The 27,213-nt window shown below is 49.9% G+C and overlaps 1 protein-coding gene across 1 annotated transcript in view; it reads left to right on the plus strand.

Annotated features, from left to right (window-relative positions):
* Positions 1-27,213, plus strand: part of LOC102981024 (TBC1 domain family member 14) — a 93,711-nt gene that overhangs the window by 60,748 nt on the left and 5,750 nt on the right. The window contains exons 4-13 of the mRNA XM_024119512.3: positions 82-164; positions 1,447-1,564; positions 3,672-3,730; positions 3,912-3,959; positions 7,127-7,207; positions 8,289-8,383; positions 10,612-10,683; positions 11,382-11,510; positions 14,005-14,114; positions 25,700-25,958. Of these exons, the coding sequence (XP_023975280.1) occupies positions 82-164; positions 1,447-1,564; positions 3,672-3,730; positions 3,912-3,959; positions 7,127-7,207; positions 8,289-8,383; positions 10,612-10,683; positions 11,382-11,510; positions 14,005-14,114; positions 25,700-25,958 (1,054 nt within the window). The remainder of the gene's footprint in view (positions 1-81; positions 165-1,446; positions 1,565-3,671; positions 3,731-3,911; positions 3,960-7,126; positions 7,208-8,288; positions 8,384-10,611; positions 10,684-11,381; positions 11,511-14,004; positions 14,115-25,699; positions 25,959-27,213) is intronic.

Raw genomic sequence — 27,213 nt, forward strand, 5'->3', positions numbered from 1 at the left:
TTTCATTTTTTAGTAAATGATGCTTCAAGTTTCTCTTATTTAATATTTAAAATGGTGAAAAATCATTTATTTTCTATCAAGAAATCTCCCGGCGAAGCCAGCTGAAGAAGCTCAGAAACACAGGCAACAGTATGAAGAAATGGTGGTTCAGGCCAAAAAACGAGGTAATGGAATTCACATGTGTTTGGTTATGTAAGTCAGCACAAGATTTTGTGTCTTTATGGATATTTTCTCTTTACCTTTTGGAGCTGTAGAACCTGAACTTTGGTGAATGCTTTATTTAATATTTTGAGATTTATAATTTTTCATCGAAAATGTATGTTTGTACTAACTACTTATTCCTGGTTACTTCATTCAAGGTAATAACACTTTGAATTTACACAAGGAAAGAGACTGTGTAGGATAAAAGTGCTAGGCTGGAGAAAGCTTTAGCCAGTGATGCTGGAGAGGCAGATCTCTTTCTGTCTGTGGGCTCAGTTTTCCTTATTTACAAGAAGATGTGATGGGATTTGATAAAGTGCCTTGTGACACCTAAAAACCCTATGATTCTTAGATGTTTAAAAAGTGTGTATAATAAAACGTGGTCTGTCTGTACAGTGGAATATTATTCAGCCTTAAAAAGGAATGAAATTCTGACACACACTTAACATGAAGCTTGAAGACATTGTTCTAAGTGATATATGCCAGACACAAAAGGACAAATGCTGTATGCTTCCACTTATACGAGGTATCTAGAATAGTCAGATTCATAGAGACAGAAAGTAGAATGGAGGTTGCCAGGGGCTGGGGAGCAGGGCAGGGGGTGTGTGTCGGGGGGTGGGAAGTTAGTGTTTCGTGGGGAGAGAGTTCCAGTTCGGGAAGATGAAAAAGTTCTGGAGATGGACGGTGGTGGTGGTTGCGTAACAATGTGAATGTACTTCATGCCACTGGGTGTACACTTAAAATGGTAAATTTTATGTTTTGTGTATTTTACCACAAAAAAAGTATATGTAAATGAAAATGCATGGTATTTCTCAGAGTTGCTGTTATACCCTAAGAGTTATTCTTAAGCTGTGAGAAGTGAAGTTGCAGGTTCCGTTGGAAAGGGTGAGGGGAGCGCAGAGAGGCTTCTGGTGTCTGTTCCTGTTCGGTCGTTTGACTGGGGCTGTAGTTTCATGGGTTTGTCTATTTGGTGATAATTTCGTTAGGTTCTTATTTGTATACTTTTCTGTGTATATGTTATACGGTATGTATGTTACAAAAAAGCTTACTAAAAGATGGATAACGCCTAAGCTTTCTAAACTCCGTAAGGTGTGAAATGAGTCTTGGAAGCTCAGGTCTCAGTGCTCTACTTCATTGCCCTCTTCCTGGTGTTTTTGCAGCCTGGCTCTTTGAGGAAAGTCACCTAGCTTGAAATCAGTGGATATCAGTTAATAGATGTTTCCTTCTTTTAACTGTGATTTCTAGAGCTGAAAGAAGCCCAGAGGAGGAAAAAGCAGCTGGAAGAAAGATGCAGATTAGAAGAAAGTATTGGAAATGCTGTCCTCACTTGGAATAATGAGATTTTGCCTAACTGGGAAACAATGTAAGCTCTCTAGACTCTACATTTCTTTGCAGAATTCATGGGAAGCAGCTGTATTAATTGTAGCTCCTCTCACAGCCCCTGATGAAATTATATCTGATAAGTTTAAGTTGCACAGAGTCTCCTTCCCCTGCCTTGGTTCAGCCCTTGTCGTTTCTCACCTGGTACTGTGACAGCTCCCCTCCCACCCCTTCCAGCTGTCTTCTGCTCAGCAGCCAGAGGGATCTTCTAAGGCACGAATCTGTGTCACTTCCATACTTTACATTTCAGTAACTTACTGTGACTCTCAGTGTAAAATTGGAATTGCTTAGCTTAGCCGACAGGACCCTTCGTGGGACAGCACGTCCCTTTCCCTGTAGCCTCACCTTTCATCTCTTCTTTGCTTGGACAGTGCCCTTTCCTTAGGGAGCCTCAGGGCCTTTGCATGTTCCATTCCCTCTGCATCGAGTGCTCTTGGCCTGTATCTCCTCATCCGGTTAACACTTTGTTCTTTAAAGCTCAGTCTTCCTTGGAGAAGCCTTTCCTGCCCTCGCCCTGGCTCCAGGTGCCTGTAGAGGACCCCGCTGGGTACACTGCATCAGTCTGCTCAAGTTTCTGTTGTCCTGTCTGAGGAGGGGTGCCAGGTGTGCTTTTGTGACAGCCCCCAGTAGCCGGTACGCAGTAGAGTCCAGCACTGTTGTCTCCTTTGCGTCTGAGGGACAGCTGTAGGTCTTTCCTCCTGCGTGGTCAGAATGGTTAGGGGCCGGTGTCTGGACAGCAGTCCTGGAGCCATGCACAGAAGCTGGTGGCTCCTTTTGGGCCTCCCCCTATTAGCAGGAGCTGGGGGAGCTTGGATGCCAATTTCCTTTTTTCTCTTCCAACCTGAACCGTGTGTCAGGTTGTTGGGGACGTGCTTCTGGCACTTACCTGGGTGTCACTCACTCCCACTATGGAGATGGGGTCCGGGGGGGAGCGGAGATTGCCCTGTTGAGGCTCTGCACGGGGAACACAAGCTGTGCCCAGAGCCTGCTTTTCTGGGCAGTGTCTTTAATAGGCTGGACATGGTCAGGGAACACTTTTTCTCAAATGGGGCCCAGTAACAAGAGTTAAGGTCCTCAGAACCCTTGGACTGACTCCCTGTGTGGCTGCAGAGCCCTGGCCCACCCTACATTGACTGATGCTTGATGTGGTCCAGACGCATGCATTCATACAGGACCTGCCACTTAATGACCACCAGCTGGGTGCCAGGGGCCTTTCTGATTTGTCCCACTTAATCGTCACAGCAGCCCTTTGGGGTCAGGGGGAAGGTTCCATCATCTTGGTTTAGGGAGAATGATACTGAGTGAGAGAGGAGAAGGAGTTTGTTCCGGGTTCCCCAGGTGAGGGTGTTACGGGGCTGCAGCCCTGGTTTCTGCAGCATCAGCCCGTGCTCTCCCCTCCGTGCTGTGCCGAGTAGCACCATGTTGGGAGTCTTTGGCCCCTTTATGTCTGTCCCAGTCTGTTAGCAGTGTGTGTTCATTGTGACCAGCAGACCTCAGCGACTCTGCAGTTCCGAACGTTCTGAGTTAGCAGAGCTGTCCTGCCGTTAGAGTTGCCTTGCCTGAGCGCTTCACCTGTGTGTGTGCAGCTGTGCAGAGGCTGGCGGCTGTGCCCTCGGGCTCCCTTCTTGAGGCCCCCTGGGGTCTGCCCTCCATCGGCAGCTCTGCGGCAGTGCCCCCTGGCTCCGCACACCGTGCCCAGCTGCCTGCCGTTCCTGGAGCAGGCCAGGTTATTTCTTGTCGCTGTGCTTTCTGCTCAGAACGTCCTTCCCACCCTTCCTCTGCTTCGACTGCTACTGGTCACTGAGAATTTGGCTCCAGAATAGCGCTCTGGGCTCCTCTGGCTTGTGGCGCCCATCTCTGCGTGTGCGGTGCCTGTGGCACACCTGGCACAGCAGTAACGCACTGGAAGGTAGTCGTTGACCTCCTGGTCTGTCTGCTGGGAACGGTGGACTGTAAGCTCCCTGAGGCCAGGGGCTGTGACATAGCGACTGTGCCTCCCTGCTTTTGTGGTTTGGGGTTAAGCACGTGGGTAGACAAATATTTCGTCACTGAGAACAAACTCATAAACTCATGCTTCCGTTTTTGTCCAGGTGGTGCTCTAGAAAAGTTCGAGATTTATGGTGGCAGGGAATCCCTCCCAGTGTGAGAGGCAAAGTCTGGAGCTTAGCCATTGGCAATGACTTAAACATCACCCAGGAGCTCTTTGACATCTGTCTTGCCCAAGCCAAGGAGCAGTGGTGGTCCTTTAGCACGGCAGGCTCTGAAGTGGAGAATGAAGATGCTGGTTTTTCAGCAGCAGAGAAGCCAGTCTGGACCTCCCAGTGTGAGAGGCAAAGTCTGGAGCTTAGCCATTGGCAACGAGTTAAACATCACCCATGGTGAGTGGCTTGCATGATCCTAGGCCTGGGGAACCCACCCCTGGGTCCTGTGGCTTCTCCCGTCCCATTTGCCCCGTTAGGAAGAAAGGCAGCCATCGCCACGCCGCTGTGTCTTCAGAGAGGCCAGGTGAGTGTGTCTTCCAGGAGTGGAGCCGGTGGGGAACCGGGGCTCACTCCTGGGTGCTACAGTTACGTGGTGTCAGTTCAGAGCAGACGCCCGCCTTCTTCCTGATAGCTGCCATCTTCCCTGAGTACATGGGGCTCAAAGCTTTAGTGGGCTGAGCCGTGTTCGGGTCTCTTCTCGGAGTCCTGCAGAAAGCGAGCCTTGATGGGCACGTGAAAGTGGAAGGGAAGGATGTTTCTTTCTGTGGAGGTGCTGTATCTGGGGTACTTCTGGTTTTCTGTGACTTTTTTTTTTCCCCAGGCATCTTATACGTCAGCACCTTAGAGGGGACATCAGACTGTGCTAGGACTGGGTCCTTGAGGGTCTAGTAGCTTGAGTCCAGAGGGAGGTGAGCTCTGCACCCTCCTTTCTTAGGGCTGTTTGTCGCGCCATACGCACTCGTACAGTTTGGGTGTGCTTCTCCTCCACCAGTGTGTTCACGGCTTCATCCCCCTCTCTGCCCTGCGCTCTGCAGGCTGTGACCCAGAGTGAAACTGACGCTCCTTGGCCGGCAGTGTGCTCCACCTTGAACAGTGACAGCTGGTTGGGTGAATGGGGACTGGTTTCCTTTCATTGTGATCTCCTCAAGGTTCCATTTTTTTGGCTAATCCATACCTGCCCAAACCTTAACATCTGTACGTGAGAAGATGTATAGCATTTAACTTGTGGAAATGGTTTTTCAGCAGCTTCCCTGGAAGTAGCTGTTTGGAGAAACGGATGACCATTTATCTCAGTCCCTGTTCTTGAAAATTTCTAAACTGTATCAACAACTCTGCACCAGTTGGATGTAATGCAGAGTACTCTGTGTGTGTGTCTTTAACTTTTGGTTCTCACTGTTGGCTGCACTGATTTTATTTAAATTAAAATCCTTCATAGACCATATCATAGTCTATCAGGCTAAATGGCTAATTAATCAGTCACATGCCTTGAAAGTTTGTCTAAATTTTGATATTGGCTCGTTTTATTTAAATTGTGTCTTTCCTGTATAATTAGCTGCCTAATGTCAGTTGCCCACCTAGAATTGATGCTCAGGAAGCTGTGGCCTCACCTGTCATGCTTTCCTCTCTGTCACCCGAGCCCAGCACAGCTCTCGGTGCCGTCAGGCCCTCAGGAAGTATTTGCTGAATGAATGAATGAATGAATGAATGAATGAGTGCCACCTTATCGGGTCCTTCTTAACCTCAGTTTTGCTGCATATTCAAGCCAGTGTGACAACACAGATGATCTTGAAGTCTGCTGTTGAGGCCTGGCGTCGGATTAGGTTCTTTACTCACGTCTTAGTTAACATTGGCAGCGGTCTGAGGGGCAGGTATTGTTGACCTTATTTCCCTACTGAGAAAGTCAGCCACTGGCTGACTCTGAAGCCTCTGTTGCGATTTGGGAAGCCCCAGGGTTTTGCTCTTTTTGTGGCTGTGCAGTTGGAAACTCACTGAAAGTCAACCTAATCGTACTGTTAAACTTCACTCTTTGGGAAGTCAGCCTTGTACTTTGAAGCTTCGTCTGGAAAGAAGGTGTGTTCACTGTTCTAACTCCCTCTCCCCTCACAGACACACGCCAGTAAAACCATGTGGATGCTTTAAAAACTGGCACCTTGACCCATTTTACCCTGAGGCTGCCAGCATCTGTGCTCTGCCTGGCAAATACCTCATTTGGAAAGTTGTTCCCAGTGGTCAGGGGCCACACGGTTGTTTTCCTCCACCTCCTGCCGAAATGAGCAAAGCTACTAAGCCCACCTCCTGGAGACGAAGAGTGGGCAGGCGTTCCCCAGACCCTCTAGCCTCCAGCTCAGCACCCCCAGACTGGTTCCATGAGCATTTAAGATGCAGGCAGGCCTTCCAGGTGATGACGTTAGTATGGAGTTGTATGTCGTAACTGTGCTGCCCTTGCAGACCGGTGTGGATTGTAAATCAGATCCTTCACAAGGTTAGAAGAGGTCATTAATCAAAATTTAGCTTGTTGGAACACAGCAGTGTTACTAGAATTTGACCTGTATTTTAAAAAATAGCATATACTGTCCGGAAGGCAGATGCGCTCTGCTTTATTTTCCAGAAGTATTGATGGAAAAAATAAAGTGTTAGAAACTCTCTGGGTAGCTGCAGTTAAAGTCTTAGTGACTGACTAGTGGTCGTTCGTGATCCAGGGCACCCGATGGCTGGGAAGCATGGGAGCCGGAGGAGCGGGAAGCGCCCAGCCAGACGGGCAGGCCACAGAGGCCTGGGAGGCCTCTCTCTGTGGCTTCAGTCTTTCAGGAGGAGTGGGGCATGGCTGTACCCCTGGAGGTCTGGGTATAAAAGTGAGATTTGTGAGCGTGAGTTATTTCACTGTTGCCAAACTACCCAAAGAGAAGAATTATTGAAAAAATAAGTTCTAAATATGGAGGAGATTTGGAAGCTGTCTTGTGAGAGACCTGTCTTGATACGTCTCTGCCACCAAGAATCCTTATTTTTTGAAACTTCTGCCTGTGTTGCTTGCACCCCTGTCCCACTTTCAGGCAGCAAGTTCAGGAAGACTGGGCCGGGGGTAGTGGTTCCATCTTGTTTTTATTTGAAACCAGATTATCTGCTTGTTCTGGGTTTTCTGCTTGTTTCTCCCTTTCTTCATCAGTCAGATATTCATTGATTATATTGATCTGTGTCAATCCCAGAGCTATTTGCTCTGGATACAGACATGAATGAGAGACCCTCATGGTCTTACCCCAAGGAGCTCACAGTCTAGCAAGGCGATAGACTCACAAACACATCAAAACAATATAGCTTTATGGGTGGGTTGTGTAACAGAGTGAATACCAGGCATGGAGGCATTTTATGTATTTCTTTGTATATAGTGATGTCTATAGACAATAGAAATACCTTCTGGCCAAGTTGGGGGGATCGTTTTAGTAGCTGTAGTAAGCCTGTGGTGTGTAGTTGAACTGTAAATATTTGAACGAGGCAGCAGTGTCTTCTCTGGTGTTTCTGAGGAGACATGTGTGCACGTGACACTTACCCAAAGGCTTTTCTTCCAGAGCTCTTTGACATCTGTCTTGCCCGAGCCAAGGAGCGGTGGCGGTGCTTTAGCACGGGAGGCTCTGAAGTGGAGAATGAAGGTATACGTGACGCTAACCCCGGTGGGCTTCTTTGGTCAGTTACGCGTATCATTATTGAGTACATAACAGGGAAGGTTTACTTAACTGAAGTAGTGGTTGGTGCAAATTTATAAAAGCTTCATGGGCAAGGGGATTTTTTTTTATTTTTATTTTTTGGCCACGCAGAGCAGCTTGCGGGACCTTAGTTCCCTGACCAGGGATTGAACCCTGGCCACGGCAGTGGACGTGCCGAGTTCTAACCGCTGGACCGCCAGGGAATCCCCGAAAAGGGAGTTTTGGGAGCGAACAGGTTAAAGAAGAAAACTTTAGTAAGAAAGATTATCCTAGTCCCTGAGAGTTGTTAGTGTCCTAGCGTGCTGGAGGGCTGGTCCTGACCAGTGTCGTTCCCTTTATTCACTGCTCACGTGACGTACAGTCGCCTGGCACCCGGGACTGCTGGAGTGCTGGTTTATAGAGGAGCATCAGAGCTACTTCCAAAGAGACAAGAACACTGCATATTTCCTAGATTATGCTCTTAGAATTTTCTATGACACAGGAGAATGGTTATGATTACTTCTGTTGGTTAAGTAGTATCTTTTTTGCTGCTCTTTTTTAATACTGTCTATGTGGTATTGGAATTTAAAAAATATAAAGCAAGTTATTCATAATTATTTGTTAGAAATAGTACACATGAGTGTTACACTGCAGTAACTCACACTTATTCTACGTTCATACCAGTGATGTTCTGGGTTAAATAATGATTCTTTTGGTGTTTTCTGTGCCTGGAATTCGTTTGTGTCTGTTCCCTGACTTGCCCTTACTTCCACTGACAGTCGTTGATCAGAGGTAATTTCGAATTAGATTTTGATGTCAGACTCTAGAGCACGTCTGATGATGGGCTAACATTAGGTGGTGCTCGGAGATTTTGACTCTTAAAGCGAGAAATCCTGCCAACTGTCGATCCTGTTGGCTCCAGGTAATTAGGCCCATGTGCTTCTGAGGAACTTGCTTCCCTTGTTTCCTTCTTGTAAACGTTCTCAGCCTCGCGGTCGTTCCACACGCTCACCTCTGAGAGGTGTGATGACTCTTCATCTCTTGACAGATGCTGGTTTTTCAGCAGCAGACAGAGAAGCCAGTCTGGAGCTAATTAAACTGGACATTTCCAGAACGTTCCCTAATCTCTGCATTTTCCAGCAAGTAGGTGGTGGCAGTGATTTGTTGCTCTAAGTATGTTTTGTCTAAAATTCACAGATGTCAAATTGCCTGTATTTGTAATCAAGTTGGAAAAGTACTAGGGATTTTTGTTGGGAGGGAGGGTCCTTTGTTAATACATTTAGACTTTTAAAAATAAGGGTAACTGATCCTTTCCAACAGATATTTAATAGGACTTAGGAATACCCAATCTGATTTTGTCATGCCCCTGTTTCTAGCATCATGCCTTGTACACACTAGGTAACCAGTAAAGGACAGTGGAATAAATTACAGCAGATCAGTTAGCGACCGCCTAGAGTGAGCCAGGAGATGTAGAGTTTAGACACAGTTGGGCTTTTCAAAAGTGAGGCGTGTCCCAGGTACTCTCCTGGTGGTACATGCGGCAGCCGGGAGAGGTCAGGGATGAGGCATCAGGCATGTTGTCGCTGAGGAAGTGGCTCTTGGCCTGTGGTTGGACTAGGTTTGAATTGACAGTCTGACCAGAGAATGGGAAAGACATTCCAGGCAGAAGGAGGACCAGAGTGGAAGCATCAAATAGCTTATGGTTCAGGGAGTCCCCAGTTTCTTTTGGGAGAGGGAACCTCACTAAAGGAATGAACAGAGAGGATACAGCTCACTTCCGTGGACCCTACTTACTAACTGTTGGCTGCTCTATTTGAGGTAGGAACCAGCTGCAGGGCAGTCCCTGCTCTGGAGGAAAGAGAGTGTAAGGGCAGAGCTTTGAGACACACTTGAAGTGTAGCCAGGAAGGGCCGTCAGAGAACTGGGACAGGACCTGAGAGGGTGCTTGCACCCTGTGGGCACCGAGGTCCAGCCTTTCCCAGACCCAGGCCCCAGAACGTTTTCCATGGAACATCTCTTGGGGATTCGGCATCATTGACTTTGAGAGTCACCGGGTGATTAACTTGGTGCTGAAAGACGTGTTCAGGAGAGGAGGAGGAGAGCTTTAGGGATCTCTTTCGGGTGAGGTTAGGGACAAATGGCTTTTCTCTTTGCTCTGGGTTCCTGCGGGTGTGTCTCTCTCAGTCTGTGGTTCCCTAAGTTCTAGATTTCATAAATGGGCAGTATTAAAAAAAACAAAGGGGGCATGTGGGGAAACTATGAAATGTCCAAAGCAAGTTAAGGACATTTAAAATAAGGAACTGCCATCTACTAGCGCCATATTTTCATCAAACAATGGCCAATCAGCACCAAAGTTAGAGGGACATAATCAGAAGGGTGGTGGAAAATCTTTTAAGTTAAGAACATTTAGCTCTAAGGAAAGTTCAGTGTAGCGCTTTTGCTTTTTTCTCATCTGGCCTTAGACCAGATTTCACTCGGCAGTCAACACTAGTCCTCAGGTGGACATTTGATGCCACCACAGGGTCCCTCCTGTCCCCCCTTCTCCCACCCGCTCAGCCCTGGATGCCGTCTGTTTACCCTCCCATTGCTGTTTGCTTTCGTCCCTCTGTGATTCAGAAGTGCCTCTTCTTTTTATACGTCAGGATGGGATGGCTGGGCCGCGGCATTCTCGTGTAGCCACACGGTAGACGTGCACAGTGAGCGTGTGATGCGGGCTGAGCCCGTCAGCTCCGTGTCTTCAGACACGTTAGCATCAGTGCGAGGCACCTCTGTGCTCAGTTAGGAAAAAGAAATTCCAACACTTAAATTTTTGGAAGAAGTTACAGGAACAAATGGAAATCTTGGAGGGATGGGAGGGCTGGAGAATACTTAGAATAAAAAGGTAGCTATTAGGACTTAAGAATTGGAGTGTATCTCCTGCACCTGCCATGCTGAAAAATACAAAAGAAGCACAGACGGTGGCCATTAGGGCAAAGGAGGCAGAAAGGGTGGTCAGGAGGGGGGCGTGCTGGGGGGGCAGAGAGCCGGTGGGCACGCACCGGCTCTGAAGAGCCTGGGTACCTGGTCACCTGCTGAACTTGCCGGGGAACTACAGTTACACGGCAGCAGCCAAACTAAGGGAGTTGTTCTAGCGCAGGGCTCACACCTGGCCCACCAGCTCAGTGCAGCTTTGTAGGCGGAGCTACAGATGACCTGGTCAGCTGTGGGTTGGTAGGTAGTGTTTGTCCAGTCACGCGATACACGCCGAGCTGCTAAATAACGCTTGGCAACGAGGTCTGCTCGGAAATAGCAGGCGTGCCTGGTGGCGGCGACGTCCATCACCCAAGCACTAACAGGGCTGACGCGTGTCTCTGGTGTGTTGGTCCCTGTAGGGTGGCCCGTACCACGACATGTTGCACAGCATTTTGGGCGCTTACACTTGTTACCGACCGGATGTGGGTTATGTAAGTGAACTTTTCCAATATTTTATAATGTTCTCCTCTAGAGAGAAAGTCACAATGTTGCCCGGCACATCGTAGCTGCGGATGTCGGGTTGAATGCCATTTATTGTTGGGTATGGAAAGTCTCACGGTAAATGACCTGCCTCAGTTTCCTCGTAGAGAAATTGAGCTGACATGGCCGCTCTGTGGCATTGACTACATTTTAACTGGGTTTGATTTTCATTTTTTGCCTGTGATTTTTTTTTTTTCTCAGCGTTAAATCAGAAAAGCTTTTAGCAGTAACAGTTTTTAAAACTATGCTGCTGACCTTTCTGTGGCTTAGCAGACGTGTGCATGCATGGCTTTGGATAGAGTGACGTGTTCGCTCAGACGTACATTTCTGCGGCACCAGGAAGCTGTACATTCTGCAGGGCAGCGTGTCAAATGCAGGGTGGGGGGGCGGTTATGGTTTCCCACGTGTTAGGGGTGGGATTGAAGGAGCGCACACAGGCGGCTGGCGCGCCAGGGCGCTGGTTCCGAGTCAGGGCAGGTCGGGATCCATGAGGCTGTCGGTCCAGCCTCTGGTGGGTGGCGATGGGTGGGCGCAGCGTGGGACCTTCCAGCATGAGGGTGCTTGGGTTCCTCTTTCAATAAGATGGAAGAGCTGCTCTGACCGTGGTGGCTGCCGTTCTTAAGTTTAACGCCCCTTTCTCTTCTCTCAGGTTCAGGGCATGTCCTTCATAGCGGCCGTGTTGATCTTGAACTTAGATACTGCAGATGCCTTCATTGCTTTTTCTAATCTTTTGAATAAACCCTGTCAAATGGCGTTTTTCCGAGTGGACCACGGCCTTGTAAGTATCCCCTGTGTGTGTTGCGCCCTGGGTGCTGTGTCCTCACACAGCAAGCGTTGCCTAATCGTTCTCTTCAGTGGGAAAAAGAATGCATTCTCCCTCCACTAAGATACTTAGAATAAGTCACCCTAGGTAACACGGCGGCTCATTTGGGGCATCGTGTTGGACTTTAAAAACGTGGTCAATAGCCATACGCATGAATTTCTTAGTACCTCCTTTCAGAAAGTATTTCTGAAAATACATTCTTCAAGTGAGGGAGGAGGGAGACTCCTGCACAAACGTACACACTCTGTGTCCAAGCAGAAGCTCGGGAGCAGGCCCCACGTTAGGGTCTGTCAGACAGCCCGTCGCGTAGTGGGGCCCTGTGGCCGCCCACTGCCACGCGGGGCTCGGCTTCACGTGGTGGGCTGGTACGCAGGAGGGGAGACGCGTTCGAGAGCAGCGTCTCCGTGGGCGGCGGCGTGTTCAGGAAGCAGTTGGCAGTCCTTGCCCTGGGGAGGCCCCACCTGCTCCTGGCGCGGTGAGGAAGCGAGGCTCGGGAGTGACTGGGTTCCTTCGAGGCACGTAGCTGGTCCGCGACCGGCCGGCATCGGAACCCTTTCTGCTTCCCGTAGGCCAGACGAGGAGTCACCAGTTCAGCAAATCATCAGCTTTTTAATTAACGTTGTCTTGGTTTGCTGATCATTTGCTGATCGGTCACTGATAATTAATTTATCGTCAGTACTTTAGGACCAAAGCGATCTAACAGCTTAGATCAGCTAGGCAATTTTTCTCCTTAATACCTTAAGGACTCCTGAGTATTTCTTGCTCAGGCCGTACATACATTTTTTTTTTTTTTAAGAAGTGTTTTAAAGCTGCTGCTGAATGCTGGCTGTGAAGGGAAATGTAAATCGGCAGAGTCCTTCTAGAAGACAGTTTGGTGTTAGATGTCAGTAGCAGTAAATGGCATTGGTATATAATTCTGCTCGTAAGAATCGGTTCTAAGAAAATTCAAGTGTGGGCAAGGCACTCTGCATAAACGTGGTTATTATTACACGGTTGTTTGTAATTATTCAATAAAATTTAAAATTAGTTTTCATTGTAAAAAATGAAAACATTTAAAAATGGGGATTTAAGGGAATGCAGAATGGTTCCTTAAAATCTGGAAACATATCCCGCGCAGTACCGATTGCACAGAATTGTGTTGGAGAAATATTTAAGATAAAATGCTAATTTTTTCAAAAGCATGTAAAACAGAACGTATTCCATAATAGCTACCATATTTAACGATAAAAGGAAATATACCACAATAGTAATAGTGTTTACGGATGGTCTTTATTCATTTCTGTACTTCATAAGTTTTCCACGGTGAGCATTTTACAGATACTACTTTCATAGTCAGGAAAAATCTAAATACCTCCTCATTTTGAAGATAAGACCCCACCTTCCTCTTTGGAAATACATGATAAAAACTGTGCTTAAAAATTATAGCTTGTATTATTAAGGAAAAATCACAGAATCATCACGTCGAGTGGGACCTGCGTTTCCAGCAGGGTTTCTTTGCAGCAGCGCCGTGGACACTTGGGGCCAGATAGCCGTGGTGGAGGCTGTCCCGTGCATCAAGGCTGTTTAGCAGCATCCTTGGCCTCTACCCACCAGAGGCAGCAGCACCCCCCTTCTAGATGGAGCAACCAGAAGTGTCCCGAGGCACAGTCAAATGTCCTCCAGGAGGCAGGTTCCCCCCAGTTGGGAACCCCTGGTTTACCGTACATGCCTTCATTGAGGTGTGCAGACAACATGCGGGAGTTGCCATCTGCCCACGTGCATCCAGCCTCTCAGATTCGTATCGCTCCCACCCACTTGTAGCTGTTCTTTCTGTTTCAGCACCGCACCGCTGCTCTGTGTGTTTCGTTTTCCTGCAAACCCTGTAAGAAGTTGAAAAGCATGTGCTCATAAAACAGGCTGTGGCCGCTTCCTTTCCCTTCAGCGTTTTCTCCCTCAGTGCCTCCAAAGAGCTGCACTTTTGAGCCAGAGCGCTGTTGCCCTGCCTCAGTATTAGCATTACATGCTCTGGAGATGCTGTGGGTCGGCAGGGAGGCAGGCCTGTTTCTTGAGATCATTTTCGACAGTTAATTCGTTCCTGGTTCTTAGAAAAGACTGAGCGCATCAGGAGTCAGTCTAGCCTGCGGGACAGGCATGGGTTCAGGGCCCTGCCTTGCCACACGCTGGTGATGTGATCTCGTTAGGCAAGCTGCGTAACTGCTCTGGGTTCAGTTACCTACAAATGGAAGAAATAACAAGGTGTAGTCGGTAACGTTATATGAGGTCAGAGAGTGAGCTTATTTAGAAATCGCCGGTGTAGTGCCTAGTTTCGGGTTGCCGATAACGTGTGTGAGAATTTACGTACGACGATGACTGTTAGATTCTAAAGGTGTAAGTATATTGACTCTTTTTGGTAGATTGGAAACTTGTGCTGATAATGAGTTTATTAGTGTATTTCACATTGTCTCCCTAGATGTTGACTTATTTTGCTGCATTTGAGGTATTCTTTGAAGAAAATTTGCCGAAATTATTTGCTCATTTCAAGAAAAACAACTTAACTCCAGACATCTACCTAATCGATTGGTAAGACTGCATTTTTATGTGTTTTCAGAGTGTTTTCTCATCTCCGTGCCCCCATTTTTCATTCCTCCCTCACTGCCAGCTTCTCTCAGGGCTCAGCTGAGCCCCGCGTCCTGCCTTACGGTCTCCCCAGCCGCCCTGAGCATGACCCGCCCTGTGTCCTCAGCCCCGTGCTGCCGGTCACCTGCTCAGCTCTGTCGCTCTCTTGAGTACTGCCTGTGACTCTGACTGGTCCTCCTGAACTCCCTCCAGGGGAGAAGGGTGTCTTGGACTCTCGGTTTCCAAGGTGCCGTTGACCCATTCCTTCCGCGAGACGTCCCTGAGCACCAGGTCTGTGCGGGCTCTCCGCTGGGATCGGAGACAGGCAGGCGCTTGCCTGTCCGGAGCTTCTGTCCGGGGGGAGAGCCTGTCCGTGCACAGCGAGGCTGCGCAGCATGTGATGAGTGTTGTCTCTGGAACGAGGGGAGGACCGAGGCCTGGAGACAGGTCGAGGGGTCAGGGGACGCGAGGCAACACGGGAGTTTGAGCAAGACGTGACGTGAGCACGCGGTGCTGCAGCATCACCAGGGCTGCAGCAGTTGGTGTGGTGACGTGGGCGCCCAAAGTACAGGGCAGAGAATGGCAGGCGAAAGCTCGGCAGGCCGGGCCGGGTGCGTCGTGGATGCCAAGCTGAGGAGCTCGGGCCGGATTACGGGGCCAGAGGGAGCCGTGGAAGGCCTTCGCTTGGGGTGAGGCTGGAGGTGCGTTCTGTTGGAAGCGAGTTCTAGGTTAGGGGAGGCGGGGGAGCCTGGAGGCGGGGACAGACGAAGGGAGAAAGAAAGAGCAGGGCCTGAGCGGAGGCTGCAGAAGTGGGTGGTGAGTGGTGAGGGAGAGGCCGCCCGCGAGGGCAGGCTGTGGTCCCAGGGCAAGTGCTGCGGGACCAGCCGAGATCAGAGCACGGAGGGGCCGGATGCAGCGACACGGCAGCTTTAGGGGACCTGTCGGACATCGGAATATACTTACAGGCTTCCAGAGTTCTGGGGTGGAGCGGTAGACCGGCAGGTCTTCTCACGCAGTGGTTGTGGTGGCCTGGGGAAAGGCTGGGATGTCACCCACAGAGGGCCAGTTGAGAAGGCTGGCGGTAGCTGGGGGCCCAGAGGGAGCGGTGCCTCAGGCCCCCGCTGCGGGAGGAGTGTTAGCTCCGGAATCCTGCAGGCCCGCCCGACCCCCGGCCTCTCTCGTTACTTAACTGTGGCCTGAGCGAGGGCCATGGAGGCTCTCTGAGCCTGTTTCCTCATCTGTCTACCCAGATGGTTAGCCTTTCAGGGCCTCGTAAGGTGGTCACCCTACATCCCCCTGCCCCGCCGTGCAGAGGGGCTTTGCAGAAGGAAAGATGTACTTCGACTGAAAGGCCCGTTTGGGTTCCAGCACTAATTTGCGCAGTGAATCTAAAACTGCTGGGAACGTGTAGCTGGTTTGACTTTTTTTTTTTTTTTTTTTTTTTGCTCACTTTTTTCAGGAGACAAAAGGCTTACTTCTAGAAGGTAAAGTCCGAATGTCATCTGAAACGAGGCTCAGTCCCTTAAATAAAGCTGATTTGTCTGCACCCATGGGAATGAGCCTTTGGGACTCTTGGCGTTTCATTGCTTCTGTTCTAAACCCTGAGACTGTTCTGATTCCGCTGAATTCTTGCTGGGAGCAAGAGTTTGGAGGTCAGAGCTTGTAGCTGAGGCCACAAGTGCTGGCGTCACTACAGAATAGTATAGACATCAGGCCATGAAGTGGCCACTGCTGGGGTGCTGGGCTCACATGTCTGGCTGTGCCGGGTGGGAGTGTTTGGGGCCTGCCTAAAAGACCACCTTAATTTAACCAACAGATGATTTCTCTACACCATGAACAGTCAACTTTTGCGTAGGCTGTGCCTCTGCACCCCTGTTGGTGCACCTGTGCTGTAATTTGACTATGAACCCTGGCCTCACAGATTCCCAGGCCCGGGGCCCGTGACCCCTCGGGGAGGGTGTTAGGAGAGGATCACATGGGACCAGAGTCTTCAGCTTCTACCTTATCTGTTTTAGGCCCCCAAGTTAGATTCTTAGGATTCCAGGTTAAAGGGAGGTTTGGAAACACTGTCCTGGAATAGTGTCTTTCAAACTTTTTTCACCCTGACTTGCAAAAGGAAATAAACTTTCTGTTGTGACCTGGTGTGTGGCCATGTGTGCAGCAAGGTAATTTTATATATATATGACTGAGACAGGTGTTTTGAAACAGTACCTACCTAGCCTTTACTCTGTGCAGAGCGCTCTGAAATTTCCTGTTGTGTTTGTTCAAAAAAAAGAGCTGGTGCCGATCCGCTCTGATGGTGTCACAGTGCAAGAGGTGAGTGGTGGTCACGCCGGGCAGGGTGGAGCGCTGTTCTGGAGAGCGCTTACCTGTTTTTGTTCTGGGCCGAAGACGGCTATAATCCAGTGGGGGCAGAGGCCAAGGGGACTCGCACTGATTGACTCCAGTGCTTCTCACATGATCTCATTTAGCCCTTAGAACAAGCCCTTGGAGTGCATTGTAACACCTCTGTTTTACGCCTGAGGAAATTGAGGCCCGGAGAGGCAGAGTGACCTGCCCAAGGTCATACAGCTAGCTGGACGGCACCGCTGGTGTTCGGCACAAGCCGCCTGCTCCAGAGCCTGTGCGCTTCCCCAGAGTCCTCTCTAAGGGCTTTAGTTACAAGGCAGCGTAACCCACGAGGTGGGTGCCAGAGCTGAGGCTCCAAAGACGCATCAGCACCCTGATGAGAGGGTGTACAGTGTGCGTCAGACACGTGGGCAGTGAACGTGGAGCGCAGCGCTGGGTGTCTGAACGAGAGGGAGCTCCAGGGATTCCTCTCCTGATCCTGAGACCTTCGTGATGGGACGCGGTCGGTGCCTGGTGCCTCGTGGATGCCGCCCGCTGTGCTTTGATGCCTAGGCCTCTGCTGGTGTTGGCTTATTCTTGGTGAAGTGCTTGACTGCTTTCTAGAATTAGGACCAAGTAAAACATTGCCTGTATCTGCAGTCCTAGCGCAGGCCTTAGTAACTATTTAAGTTGAATGCATTCATGATTTATTCCTTGCAGTCCACATTTATAGATGGTCTGCCGTGATTCAGGCTCTTGGTAAAAGCTCAGATCAGAAACAGGGAAGGCAATGGGAAGGAGGCCCGGGGAAAGAGCAGGTGTCGCTCAGGACCTGTCCTAGAAGCTGGCGTTTCAGAGACGTTCATTGCTTTGTTTCACCTTCACAGCATGTGGAGCAGGTCCGGCTTAGCACAGAGGAAGCCACTGAGGCCCCTTACCCGGTGTCACACCCGTAGTGAGTGGTCCAGATCGGTCTCTCTCCAGAGCTTTTGCTTCTTCTGCTACCTCACATCACTTTCCCAAAGCCACGTCTACACCCCTGACATCAGGGCCTGCCTGAGTTGCACGCGCCTGGTGGAGCTGCACTGCGTGTGTGGTCTGCAGAGGGTGCCGGTAGCTGACTCCCTCGTCCGTGTCGGAGGGTTGTGGAGCCCCTGTGGTTTGGCCGCCGAGTGTCCTGGGTGAGCTGGGCAGGTGCTCAGATTAGATGACAAAATCTCCTTTCCTGCCCTGCCGTCTTCCCACCAGAAGCCATCTAGGAATTGTCCTTCTTCACTCCCAGGACAGTTTCTCCACCCCCTGGATTATAACATTGTAGCGTTATAGGACATTGTCTTGCCCACTTTGAGAGTTACTCTGCCAGAATCCTCTCTTCTCTCCCCTCCACCCCAGCAGTTGATGCTTCTGTCCATCACGGCACCGATCCACTGAGAGCTGCTCCGGTAACAGACTGAGCTTTGTCAGTCCCCTCTGTGTGCCTAGTGCCTGGCCCCGTGCTGGGCTCAGAGTCCTAGAGCCAAGAACGCATCTGTTCCTGAGGGGCCCTTCCTGAGTTTAAAATCCGTGGAGTCCAGCCCGAGGCTCACTCGGGTGCTAGCCTCCCCACGTGGACTGGGGGCTGCCGTCTGCCCAGTGTTCCAGAGACTTCACAGCTGAGACTTAGATTCACTTGCCGATGCCGCCTTCTTGGCAAGGGGTCTTACTTAGTGTGCTTGTTGCTCTTCTTTGCTCACACGGAGACGGGAGGGTCGCAACAGGGTCTCGCCCGCTGTTCGCATCTTCCTATAGAGTTTTCAGTGTTCAGGCAGAGGACTGACATGTGGTCATTTAACTTACCAAAACATTTCCCACTGCTGTCAAACGGCAGAATTATTTGGAGGTGTGAGTAGGTTTTGTAATATATAATCCTGAATTAATGAAAGAGTCAAGCAGAACTTTCTCTGTCCTGATTAATGTTTCTTGAATGACGTTTGGCGATACTTGGAGATCCTGTCATTACACTCAGTCTCTACCTTAAAGGCAGGTTCAAGGTGAAATTACCATCGGAAGATTTTAGTTTCCATCGCATCTTGTATACATTTCACCATTAGCTTTTATTTATTTTTAAATTAATTTATTCATTTTATTTTTGGCTGCGTTGGGTCTTCGTTGTTGCGCACAGGCTTTCTCTAGTTGCGGCGAGCGGGGGCTACTCTTTGCTGCGGTGCGCAGGCTTCTCATTGCGGTGGCTTCTCTCGTTGCGGAGCACGGGCTCTAGGTGTGCGGGCTTCAGTAGTTGTGGCATGCGGGCTTCAGTAGTGGCACACAGGCTCAGTAGTTGTGGCGCATGGGCTTAGTTGCTCTGCGGCATGTGGGGTCTTCCCGGCCCAGGGCTCGAACTCGTGTCCCCTGCATTGGCAGGTGGATTCTTAACCACTGCGCCACCAGGGAAGCCCCTCACCATTAGCTTCTAACTTCCGGGTCTGCCTGAGAACTCCTCCAGGGTGGGGTTGTCTTGCTGAGCTCCCGGCATCCGGAGTAGCATCTGGCCCACGCGGGGGCCTCAGTGCATGTGGGGGGCTGGAGGAGGGTTCCAAGCCCGCAGGTGGGAAAGCTGCTCTCAGGAAGGGCCCGCACAGCCTGTGGTCACCAGCGTACCGCCGCCTGGCTGAGATGGAGCCTAGGTGCTAATGCAGGGGGTCACATTATTTACCTGCTGCTTGGTGCTGGCACCTAAGGTGAGAACACCTTTGGGCCCAAGTTGGAGGGTGCTCTGGGGGCTCAGAGGTGGATCCGGCTGATGGCCTCCAGGATTGGGGCAGGGGTTGGGCTTATTAATTAAGTTTGAACCGACACACATACACCTGCCTTCAATTTTTTAATGAATGCAGCTCTGCGTTGGGTGTTTAATGTTGTTTTATTTAATCCTCACAAAATCTAAGGAGGCTAGGTAGTTATCTAGCAGCGTCTTCCTTGCTTGTCTGAGTTTCTAGAGCACTGGGGGCACCATGGTGGCCTTGGGAGTGGGGTTCAGGGCCACTTCCTAAGCCAGCTCTGGGGACAAAGGCTCGTTGTTAGGGACTGGTCAGGATGGGAAAATGTGGGCACAGCTGGAAATCGGTGATGTCAGGCCATGAAGGTCCACGTCTCTGATGGTGGCTTCTCCATGAGGGAGACTGCTAGGTGACCTTTGCCCTTTTACCTCAGGCTCAGTCTGTGTTCCTACAGCCTCCCTTTATTTGTGGTTTCTTCACCTGTAAAATGGAGATGATTGTTGTACTTCCTCAAGGAGTAAACTGGATAATCCAGGTAGGAGCTTATAAAGCAGCGCCCAGCCCCGGGAAGTATGTGCTTCCTGGCGGCTCTGTTTTACTCGCAGCCAGGGCCTGTGAGAAGCAGACAGGGTGGGTGTCCGTTCTCCCACCCCGGTTTCTGAGAAGGAGCTTTGCCTCCATGCCCGGCTTTGGAAGTGGTGGACTCCCTCCCCATCTCCCTTCCCTGACTGTGCTCCCTGTTTGCAGGCAAGCAGTTAGATTAGGCATCGCCAGATAAGAATGTTTTCTGGAAATTATGAAGGCTTGACAGGGAAGAAACTGTTCCTCTTACATACGTTAAGGGGGAACTAGATACACACAATTTGTGTTTGTTGTCTGTTATGAGCCTATAGCCACTTCGTTAGTTTAGCAATATAAAAAGACATTTTTTTGCATTAGTTGAATCGGTACCTGAAACTATCATCTTTCATATACAGTGCAGTAATGTGCAGTGGTCCAGGGGAGAAAAGCAAACGTCTTGGGGGAGAAATCCTTGAATTCTCTCTTCCTCCATGGGAGGACAGCACCAGCAGTCCCGGGAAGGCGTGGGGCTTTCACCGACCCCCCCTGTTTCTTCCACACGCATCCTGGCTGGAGCAGGAGGAAGCCCAGAGTCCACCTTGGGGAGCAGACTTGCAGGACTGCAGGCGGGGAGGGCCCTGTGCACACAGCAGCCCTCGTGTTCCGGGGCTGGGGGCTGGGGCGCCCCACCTCAGCCCCACGGGAGCTGAGTGGCTCCTGACCCGCAGGAATGGAGTCTGATTAACCACTCTTCTGAGAGTAAACCAGGAGAGCATTGTTGCAGTGTCCTATTCACAGCTGGTTTTGAGTCTAAATGTGGTTTAGAATACAGTCAAGCATTTGAAAGCTGCTGGTAATGAACGGTTTTCCAGTGAAAGGGGAGATGGGAGGAGAGGGAGGGAGCCTGAGGACGCTGGAGCACATCCGAGCGGCCCTGCCTGAAGGGGAGGGGGAGGAGAACAACCTCCCCGCTCAGAGGCTGGCCGTCCAGCGCAGGAGCCCGGGAGGCAGTGACCCTGGACTCTGGGTGTCCAGCAGGAGGCGGCCCGGGCTGGATCCCAGGGGCTGGCAGCTGACTGCTGGAAGGCCTGCCAGAGCCTGTGAGGCTCAGAGGGCGGAAGGTAGCTGGGGTGGGAGGTCCAGCCCCATTCCATGAACGTTATGAAAGGGCTGTGTGAGGTGCAGTGTGTGAACATCTAAGGGAGAGACCCAGCCTAGCCCGGGGCCAGGAAGCAGCCTTCCCAGAGAGGGTCACCTAGGCTGAGCTGTGGATGAGTAGACGTTTGCCACGGGGAAGTTTTTAAATGTTTTTCTTTGAAAGGCACATTTTATTTAAGATATAGTACATTCAAGGCCTTAATAATTCCATTTCAGTACATTAAAAATAGTAAATGATACAATGTACGGCACAGTTCATACTTTTCTGCATGAAGTATGTGCTTGGTGATCAGTTCTCAGTCTTCTTTGACTTTTCAGCAGCATTTGACATTCTTCACTCTCTGATTCTAGAATACTTCCTTTATCTGATACCATCTGTACACAAACTGTCGCCGGCCCGGAGCCCTCTGAACTCCAGATTAATTCATTTATCCGCTTGGATGTCTGGCTTACCAACTTAACATGCCTCAAACTCAACTCTTGACCTTCCTGTCCAAAACCAGCGATCCCACATCTCCTTAAACGAGAACTCCATCCTTTGAATTGCATCTTAGACCCCTCCATTGCATTTCCCGTGGGACACATCCATCACAGAGTCTGTCCACAGTCTCTCTGCGTCAGGCCACCTCCACTGCTGCCGTGCTGTGCTGACCTGCCTGATGGGTTCAGTGGTCGCCCAGTGAAGCCTGCGTTCCCCTGCAGGTGCTTCTCAGCACAGGGGACAGGCCCCTCCCCTGGTCAGATGCTCCACTCATAGAATAAAACCTGCAGGCCTGTAACAGCCTGTAAGGTCCTGTGTGCTGGGCCCCTGGGCCCCACACGCGTCCTCGTTTCTCCCCTTGGCTGTTTTTGGCTTCAGCCCAGTGGCCTCCTTGCTCTTCTTGGATGTGCTGGGTTTGCTCCTGCCTCAGAGCTCGTGAACTCACAGCTTCCTCTGTCTGAGTACTTCGCTGACCCTTTCTCCTGCCTTGCCGCTTCCTCTTCCGGGGCTTTGTGGAAGTGTCACTTTTCAGTGATGCACTCTCCTTGACTGTCCTGTTTACACACCCAAACTGGCAGTCCCTATCTCCCACCCCTGCTTTGATTTAAATCAACATCTGACATTCTGTGCATATCCTTTCCACCCCTGAGGGCAGGGGAACTTGTCTGTTTTGTTCTATGCTGTATAGCCTCAGCACAAAGAACAGGGACTGGCATAGAGCAGGCTTTGAAAAATATTTATGAGGAATGGACTGACCTGATGAGAACCAGCAGGGCTCAGATCTCAGAGGTTACCTCATGGGGTAATGGGAGTGCCTAGGAAGCTTGGCAGGGTCCAGCACATGGGCACCACAAGCATTAAGGGTGGCGTTCCCTTTTTTTTTTTGGTCTTTTTGGGGTGGCCTGGGCTTGGCTGTAGTTTTTATATCTTATTTATTTATTTGGCTGTGTTGGGTCTTCGTTGCTGTGTGTGGACTTTCTCTAGTTGTGGCGAGCAAGGGCTACTCTTTGTTGCGGTGCGTGGGCTTCTCATTGTGGTGGCTTCTCTTTTGCGGAGCACGGGCTTTAGGTGCGCGGGCTGCAGTAGTTGTGGCTCGCAGGTTCTAGAGCACAGTCTCAGTAGTTGTGGCGCACGGGCTTGGTTGCTCCGCGGCACGTGGGATCTTCCCGGACCAGGGCTTGAACCCTTGTCCCCTGCATTGGCAGGCGGATTGTGTGCCACCAGGGAAGTCCAGTTTTTATATCTTAAGTTCATCCTAAGTTCAGGTTGAGTTTTTTGAACTTTGAACCGTTGACTTACCACAAATGCTACCTGCAAATAATCCGTATTTGCCAACTCAGTAAAGCAAATGGTTGATAACAGCTTGATTGGTAAATTCTTGTGAAGTTTTAAAAAAAATGTAAATTGAAGAGGATTAAATTAATCATACTTCTGAGTTCATGGTAAACTAGTGTCACTATTTCATGAAAGGCTACTCTTGCTTGTCTGTCGTTATTCCTTTTTATGCCATCCCCCCTCCATTCCCTATAGACAGTACTTCTAATGTGTTTAATATATATCATTTTTGGTATACATTTTTAAAAAATGTAATAATAAATAACACTTGTATGGAACTTACTGTGTCCCAGATGAATGTGGCATTCTTCGTCATTTGGATGTTGGCTTAATTTTGTAAAGTTCAAAATATATCTGAAGTAGTTTATGAAGACCCACACGCAAATCTGAACTCAAGAATATTATGTTTGAGAAATTTCTTTTGTTGTTTTTCTCCCTCTTTGCCTATAGCTACTCAATTTTCCCATCTTTTTTTGCTTAAGACTCTGCTTTGAAGCTGTAGAGGTTTGGTTTCCACTGATGAATTGGCATGTAAGTAGTACTGGGGGTTAGGTCAGTTCTTTTTCATTTTTTAAAAATAAAATGTCTTCTAGATAGAATTGAGAACGTTCAGACTGAGAGGCGAAACAAAGATCTCTTGGCTGTCCCTTGAACTGTGTTTTCGAGACTGAGTATTGAGATGGTTTTCTGTTTTTTGAGACAGTAAGACCCTCGGGCGGAAGGTTTGTTGCACCTTTTAAAGGTAGGTTGTCCTCCTCAGCATGTTGCCTGAGGGCGCGTGGCCCACTGTGGACATCAGGGCATGGGTTCAGGGTCGGCTTCTGTTACTGGTGGCGGAGCTGGGGTGGTTTTTCTCTGACATCCGTCTTCCTCTTCCATCATCTGAGTTGAAATCTAAATTATTATGCCTTTCGTGAACCTTGTAAAGCACTGACGGGGGTAGCCCTGAAGGTTACTGGGTCTCAGTTAGCATGCTGTGTGAGTACTCCTCCGCAGAGCATCCTGCCAGGGGGAGAGAGGCAGAGTAGAGTGCACCCTGGAGCTCGCGGCAGATAGAAGGCCCGCGCCTGTGAAACCTGTGAGCAGGTCTGCCAGCATGGGGTGACATTTCTTTTTAAGATTTATTTATTTATTTATTTACCTTATTCATTACTTTTGGCCCCGTCGGGTCTTAGTTGCGGCTCGCGGGCTCTTGTTGAGGCGCGCGGGCTCAGTAGTTGCCGCACGTGGGCTTAGTTGACCCACAGCACGTGAGATCTTAGTTCCCTGACCAGGGATCGAACCCGCGTCCCCTGCATTATAAGGAGGATTCTTTACCGCTGGACCAGCAGGGAAGTCCCGGTGTAATGTTTCTGGTAGGATCTGTTGTAGGAGAGTGAGAGTCCTGCTGTTAAAGGCCTGGTGACATTACCTCCTGACCAAGGCAGCCCCGCCGTCTGAGTCTAGCACCTGAGCTCAGCGGCCTTCATGGGCCTGTGGGTCTCGAGTCAGCATGGGCACTAAAGAAATACTGAAACCTGTGGAAAAGTGATTTCCCAGGAGGGCTAGAGAACGTCCCCACTTGTGATGCCGACTGGTTCTGGGAAGAAGGCAGTGAGAACCGCTAACGCCTGCGACGTCCTGAAGCGGACCGGGAGTCTGTGGACACACTTCCTCAGCAGAGATTGCCAGATGCTGCGCCAGATGCTGCGGATGGAGATGCAGTGGGTGGGGTCCCTACCCCTGGGCAGTGTCCGTGTGGAAGACAGCAGCAGACAGCTCGCGGTCAAAGCACGGGGGCAGAGCGGGGCCTGGAGCGGGTGGGGGTCAGGAGGCACCCAGAGACGGCACCCGGGCTGCGTCTCCAGCTGCGGGAGGAGGGCGGATTCACAGAGAACCAGCTTGGCCTGCATCTCAACCTGGACTCGCCTTGCTTTGTGACATAGGCCCAAGTCCAGGGTAGAGATGATTAGACCTGTTTGCTCACCTAAGACTGTATTTGTTTGTTTGAATTGTGATCATCACAGTGCTTTAAGGGAATACATATCTGTGTTTCATTTATTTTTTTTTCATCTGATGGTGTGCATTGCTAAATATAAGATCAATTTCTTGTAATCCACTGTCAGATTTATTTGGAAAAATTTACTCTGTTCCTTTGCTGACCCCTACTGGGAGAAAAGTGTATGGTACTCTTCAGAAGTAATGGGTACTTGTGTATGCTGAAGTGTGTGTGTGTGTGTGTGTGTGTGTGTGTGTATTTTTTGTGGCCACACTGCGTGGCACGTAGGATCTTAGTTCCCTGACCAGGGGTCGAACCTGTGCCCCCTGCAGTGGAGGCGTGGAGTCTGGACCACCTGCGAAGTCTCTGAATTATACATTTCCGTTTACTGTTTTTACTCCCCACCAGACTCTAAGCTCTGTCTGCCTTATTAACCTTATATCTAGCACTTACCTCAGAGTAATAAGCACGTAGTAGGTGCACGGTAAATATGTGTTGCACGTAGAAGTAATTGATGTCTAATTCAGAAACTGTATGGTGTTTGAGATTCTCTGTGAAAGCTGATAAAGCTGTTTTTTGTTTTTTGTTTTTAATTTATTTGGTTGCGCCAGGTCTTAGTTGCGGCAGGGGTGCCCCTTAGTTGTGGCTCAGGGGCTCCTTAGTTGCGGCATACACGTGGGATCTAGTTCCCGGACCAGGGGTCGAACCCAGGCCCCCTGCATTGGGAGCACAGAGTCTTAACCCCTGCGCCACCAGGGGAGCTCCCTGATAATGCTGTTCTATGAAATGTTTAAATTGACCTTCCGAGTGGATGCAGGCCTAAGGCTTCTCCTCCCCGCCTACAGTGTAAGCATGGAAGTGACTAACTCAGGGAGCATTTTAATGGATTCGACCTGAATTCAGAGCTCTTTCTTTGTGCCGTCCAGAATGTGAAAAACTCAAACTTCTCTTCCAGGATCTTTACTTTATATAGCAAATCTTTGCCCCTGGATCTGGCCTGTCGCGTATGGGATGTGTTCTGTCGTGACGGGGAGGAGTTTCTGTTCCGCACGGCCCTGGGCCTCCTGAAGCTGTTCGAGGACATCCTGACCAAGATGGACTTCATTCACATAGCCCAGTTCCTAACACGGCTGCCCGAGGACTTGCCTGCAGAGGAACTTTTTGCTTCCATAGCTACAGTTCAGATGCAAAGTCGAAACAAGAAGTGGGCTCAGGTAAGCGGGTCTTTTGTTCTCTGTTCCGTGGAGCAATGGCTCAGTAGTCTGATTCAGGAAGTGAGTTATGCCGAGTGCCCTTTGAGGAAACAGCCCTCTCTGAAGTAGTTCTTGGGCTGGAAGTGAGGTGACCTGGGCTTGAGGCTCGGCTCTGCCACAGGGGGGTCTTGGGCAGGCGTGTCCTCTCTGGGTCTCTGCCAGAAGAAGGGGCTGGAGAATAAAAGCCTTCCCACCCATCTGCAGTGGCACTGGGAGGTCAGAACTTCTGGTTCGCCGTCACAGTACTCTCTGCGTGTGAGATAGTATTTTGTAAAACAAGCCTTCCCCCCTTTTTTTAAATGTCAGAGACAGAAAACAAAGGGAACTAACTTGTCCCCATCTCACCGATAAACAGAAGAGGCCCAAAGAGGTGAACTGTGTGTTCTCAGCAGTTGCAGAGGCAGAGGAGGGTGGGGGAGGAGGGGGAGGGGAGAGGGGGAGGGTGTGGGGAGGAGGGGGAGGGCGGGAGGAGGGCTTCCCTGGATGTGGGGATATGTTGCTCCGGCTCTAGCAGCTGTTAGCAGAGCAGCTGAGATGATAGCACGGGAGTGCGTCCACCCTGGGCCTGCTTCTTCTAGGTTCCTCTCTCCTTCTCTGGACACCCTCTTAGGTTTTGTTCCCTGTGGGATTGGCTTTTGTTGTCTGGTTCTAGTCTTGATCATTCTGGAAGGGAAACAATAAAACCTTGGTTCCTGACCCTGCGTATGCTCAGTTTGCCTGAGCATCAGGTCCTCTGGGAAGCTTGTACTTGCTCAAGTATGCCATACAATGCTTGTTCCTGATTAATCTTTTTTATTAGTAGAAGATTTAAAGTACATTCAAAAATAGAATAACGAACCCCCATGTGCCTGTCAGAATCCAGAAGCCCCTTCCCTGGTGGCGCAGTGGTTGAGAGTCCGCCTACCGATGCAGGGGACACAGGTTCGTGCCCCGGTCCGGGAGAATCCCACATGCCACGGAGCGGCCAGACCCGTGAGCCATGGCCGCTGAGCCTGCACGTGCGGAGCCTGTGCCCCGCAACGGGAGAGGCCACAACGGTGAGAGGCCTGCGTACCGCCAAAAAAAAAAAAAAAATCCAGTCAGTTTCAGATTTCTGTTTTCAAATGTCAACAGTAGCTTTATAGTTTGCTTAAATCAAGATCCAATTAAGGTCTACACATTGCAGTTGGTTGAAAGGTCTTTTAAGTCTTTTTTTTTTTTTTCCTCTGATGTGGGC

Source organism: Physeter macrocephalus, chromosome 7 (assembly GCF_002837175.3).
Source record: "Physeter macrocephalus isolate SW-GA chromosome 7, ASM283717v5, whole genome shotgun sequence".
Lineage (NCBI taxonomy): Eukaryota > Metazoa > Chordata > Mammalia > Artiodactyla > Physeteridae > Physeter > Physeter macrocephalus.